This window comes from Jaculus jaculus, chromosome 12 (genome assembly GCF_020740685.1).
Source record: "Jaculus jaculus isolate mJacJac1 chromosome 12, mJacJac1.mat.Y.cur, whole genome shotgun sequence".
Classification (NCBI taxonomy): domain Eukaryota; kingdom Metazoa; phylum Chordata; class Mammalia; order Rodentia; family Dipodidae; genus Jaculus; species Jaculus jaculus.
In genome coordinates this window covers 48,506,335-48,510,100 of record NC_059113.1, presented here as the reverse complement: position 1 = coordinate 48,510,100, position 3,766 = coordinate 48,506,335, and the positions used below count along the sequence as shown (strand labels likewise).

Genomic DNA, 3,766 nt, shown 5'->3' with positions numbered 1-3,766 from the left:
CACAAAAATCATCTTAAGAGGTTTCTGTTCCTGTTCTCAACTTACGTGTATTTTGTAGAATCTTTAAGGATTCTACAAATGTACTTTAAAGAATCTTTAACTACCATAACCAGAAAATAAAAAACTCACAGGGGCATATATGTATGCAATCTTAAAGATTTTGGCACATTGGCTTGAAAGTTTACATACAGATTTTTCAGCAGTTTAGATTGGTTATTACTGTTTTACTAAAATAACACACACATGCATACACACACAGACACATACACACACACACCCCTCAGGATATAGCCCAACCGAGCCTCACAACTCAGAATCCTTCTGACTCTGCTTCATAAGTGCTCAAATTGGAGGTGTACACTGTCATGCTGAGCTTCTTAATGTCTCTTTTTAAATGATTTTCCACTGCCACCTACTGGAATAGAACAATCTGTAACTACCTTACTGAGCTGAGGTTAGTCACGTGAGGGAGTTCACATCTAGAAATTTCTGCATTAAACTTAGCCTTGCATTTGTCCTATGTGTAGAAGAAATGTGTAGAAGACAAGTTAAATAATAGAAGAGGAGGAGATAATTTGATTAAAATGTCTTTGTGCCTATTGACAGATAACATGGGACAAATATTGACAAGTATGTTAGAAAAGGGAACTATATTCTTTTTTAAAAAATATTTTATTTATTTATTTGACAAAAAAAGGGGGTGGGGAGAGGGAGAGGGAGAAAATGGGCGCACTAGGGACTCCAGCTACTGCAAACGAACTCTAGATGTGTGTGCCCCCTTGTGCATCTGGCTAACGTGGGTCCTGGGGAATAGAACCTCAGTCCTTTGAATCTGCAGGTAAACATCTTAACCACTAAGCCATCCCTTCAACCCAGAACTCTAATTCTTTTAAGCATTTGTGCTCTCTACCTCTCTGGCAAGCCCCACATACTATATTCTAAAAAAAGGATTAGTAAGGGTACAGAAAGCACAAAATATACTGTGCAAAACTAAGAGCTCATGTCAACTTAACTCTTTTTCTTTCCAAAGCATATTTATAAGGCATCATTTTGAAACTACTGTTGAAAACATCCTAATTAAGCCTTTAATGTCAGCAGCATATTTTTACTACCACCACCACACTATTAATGTCCTCGGAGTTTCACCTTTTCCTGTACCAGGAGTGAAAGGTGTTTAGGATAAATGACTACAAAACAAAAAGGGAAATCTGAGAAAGGGGCATTAAATCATTTCAAGCTGTTATACATCAAGGCCCAATATTTTTTTTCCAGTGCCGATTTGGTGTGACACTTTTTGCTCTGTGTAATAAATGACTTACTCATTAAGAGATCTTATCATGAACTAAAGACAGCATTTTCCTTTTAAATTAAAAACTTCCCATTGTGAATAGAGAATTGAAATATTTGAATGTTCTTTGGGTGACTTGAGATTAGTGTCATTGTAATTACATATGGAGCTATTTCCTTTAAGCCACTTACACTGCTACATTTCAAAACTCATCTAGGAGAGCCTTCAAATAAATAAAGCATCTGAACTTTTCTCCCATGGATGGGTTCTCAGTACAGAAGGGCTTCCACTCATAGAGCTGCCACTTTAATGAAGAGTTTGGAGCAATGATGCCCCCAACTAATAGTCCTTTCATACAACAGTCTGGACAGGAGTAACACACTGTGCAGGAGAGCTGGCTGTCTCTGAGGATGAGGTTGATCGGTTGGAAATTTCTCTCTGGAGTTCCTCGACTTTTTTCTGAAGCTCTGCTCGCTTAGCAAGAAGTTCTTTATATCTGCTATGAATAGGTTCCTGTGGCTTCATCCGTGGGTTCCACCTTATGTAATATCCCACCCAGAGCTCTAGGTGGCGCATGCTGGCGACTGGATAAAGGACATGATTTGAGTAGCTCCCATAGAGAGGATTAGTGAAGTCTTCCAGCTGGCTATTTATGTAAGACCACAGTGAAACAGTCCTTTTAGGAAGATTCTCTTTTCCTCTCTGCTGTTCACTGTTACAAAGGAATGTTCCAAATAAACAGCTGTATAGGTGGTCCAAAATAGTAATGAGAAAATATTCGTTGAATTCAAATGCGGTAGGAAACTGTCTTGTCATTTGCCAGACACAATCAATAAATTGAAGGAAAACAGGTGATCTGTCTGTATCTGCGTGGTTCTTATCTCCATGGCCAACTCTTAGTTGGAACCGATGTCCAAAGCTCAGCCACTCTTTCTCCACGAGAACTTCAAATCCTCGTGTGGTTCGGCAGTATCCATCCAACATGAGCATGGCCAGCGCGGTGAGCTGAGCTGTGCGATCCCAGCGGTCACTGCAGAGCACCACCACAGATTCTTCCCTGACTCCGCCTTGTCAGCAATCCTAAGAGCCCCTGCGAGAATGAGCTCAATATGTTCCAGCCAGTGAGTGGATTCCAAGTTAGACAACCAGTGAGTTTCCTCAATGTTAGGATACACAATCTCCTTAAGTTTCCATAGTGATTCTCTCATAACATGAAGATTGTGAATACCCAGAAAAACTAGTTCTGCATTTTGATAGGCATCTTCACTTTTATCACCTCCACCCTTTGCCTTATTTGCGACAGCATTAACACTTGGCCCGGCATCAAATATAAAGATTTTGTGCGACTGGGCATTGGAATCCATGATGGCTTGACGATATTTCTCATCTTCTTTGCTTCGCTTCCCACTTATTCCTACCATGGGCTGGCTGCATCTAGTGATAGTGGCTTGACTTTCAGGGTGAATCCATGATAAAACTGGGATCCGTCCCCTTGACCTGAAGGTTGCCACTCTTTTCAATTCCTCATCAGGAATGTTTGCCGGCACCACCAAGACAGCAGGATACGTGTCACAAAGTTCATAGTGTTCATTTATCTTTGTTATTCTCCAGCTTTCATTTGGAATTCCCTTCTGTACTCTAAAAGAGGGTCATATGGTTTCCAGCCATCTACAGGGAAGACTTCTTTATATTCAAAAGCAAAAAGAGGCAGGCTGTTGGAGATGGGAAATGCATATTTCATTAGATTCTCAAATATGGATCTCCTTGTTCGCCCCTCAGGCTTATGAGCAAAACGTAAATTCCTAATATCCTTGCACACAGTTTCCAGTCGGTATGAATTTTCACCTCGGCTAGAAGCACCGCCAATTTTTTTTTCTACTCTACTAATCACTCCAAGTGAAGCATCTAGAACAAATGGGGGATCCCGTTCTATGCTCTTGAAATATAATCTGTAATTTGTGACAGCCAGCGTTCCTCGTACTGCACCAGTGAAGGGACATATGTAAGTTACATCTTTGGCCATGTCTTTAATATTTTCTCCTGGCAGCAAGGGTGGTTCTTCCATTTCTGCTAATTTGTTTGACTCCCTCAGGACCCTCAAATCAGGAGAAAAGTTGTCTGCCGAAGTTGAAATGGAATCTGATGATACAAGAGAAGCTGATTTTGTATGCACCGAGTTCTCTGAATGAGAAGTGGAGGCACTGGACAGCGAGTCGGCGCTGGGCGGCCGTGCGGCCGCGGGCTGCGCGCAGAGACCCTGGCAGCTCGAGCTCTTCTCCGCGGCGCGGGCAGCGCGGGTGACAGGCCGAGCAGCCTGCGGTGGTCTCGGGAGGCGGAGCGCGCGGGGCCGCAGCCACAGTCAGGCCAGCGCCGGTCCAAGAGCAAGACCGGAAGCGGCCATGTTCCCCCACACTGCCAGGAATTCTTATACTCTGGATAATCAGACTTGTTTTCTCCAAAACTTACCAATTACAAGAA

The 3,766-nt window shown here is 42.5% G+C and overlaps 1 protein-coding gene across 1 annotated transcript; it reads right to left on the bottom strand.

Annotated features, from left to right (window-relative positions):
- Positions 1 to 1,545: 1,545 nt before the first annotated feature.
- On the bottom strand, positions 1,546 to 3,510 carry LOC123453698 (myotubularin-related protein 2-like). The gene is given in 3 exon segments (XM_045131313.1): positions 1,546 to 2,340; positions 2,343 to 2,918; positions 2,921 to 3,510. Coding segments are annotated over 3 exon segments (1,710 nt in total). The 5' UTR covers positions 3,354 to 3,510; the 3' UTR covers positions 1,546 to 1,639.
- Positions 3,511 to 3,766: the final 256 nt, after the last annotated feature.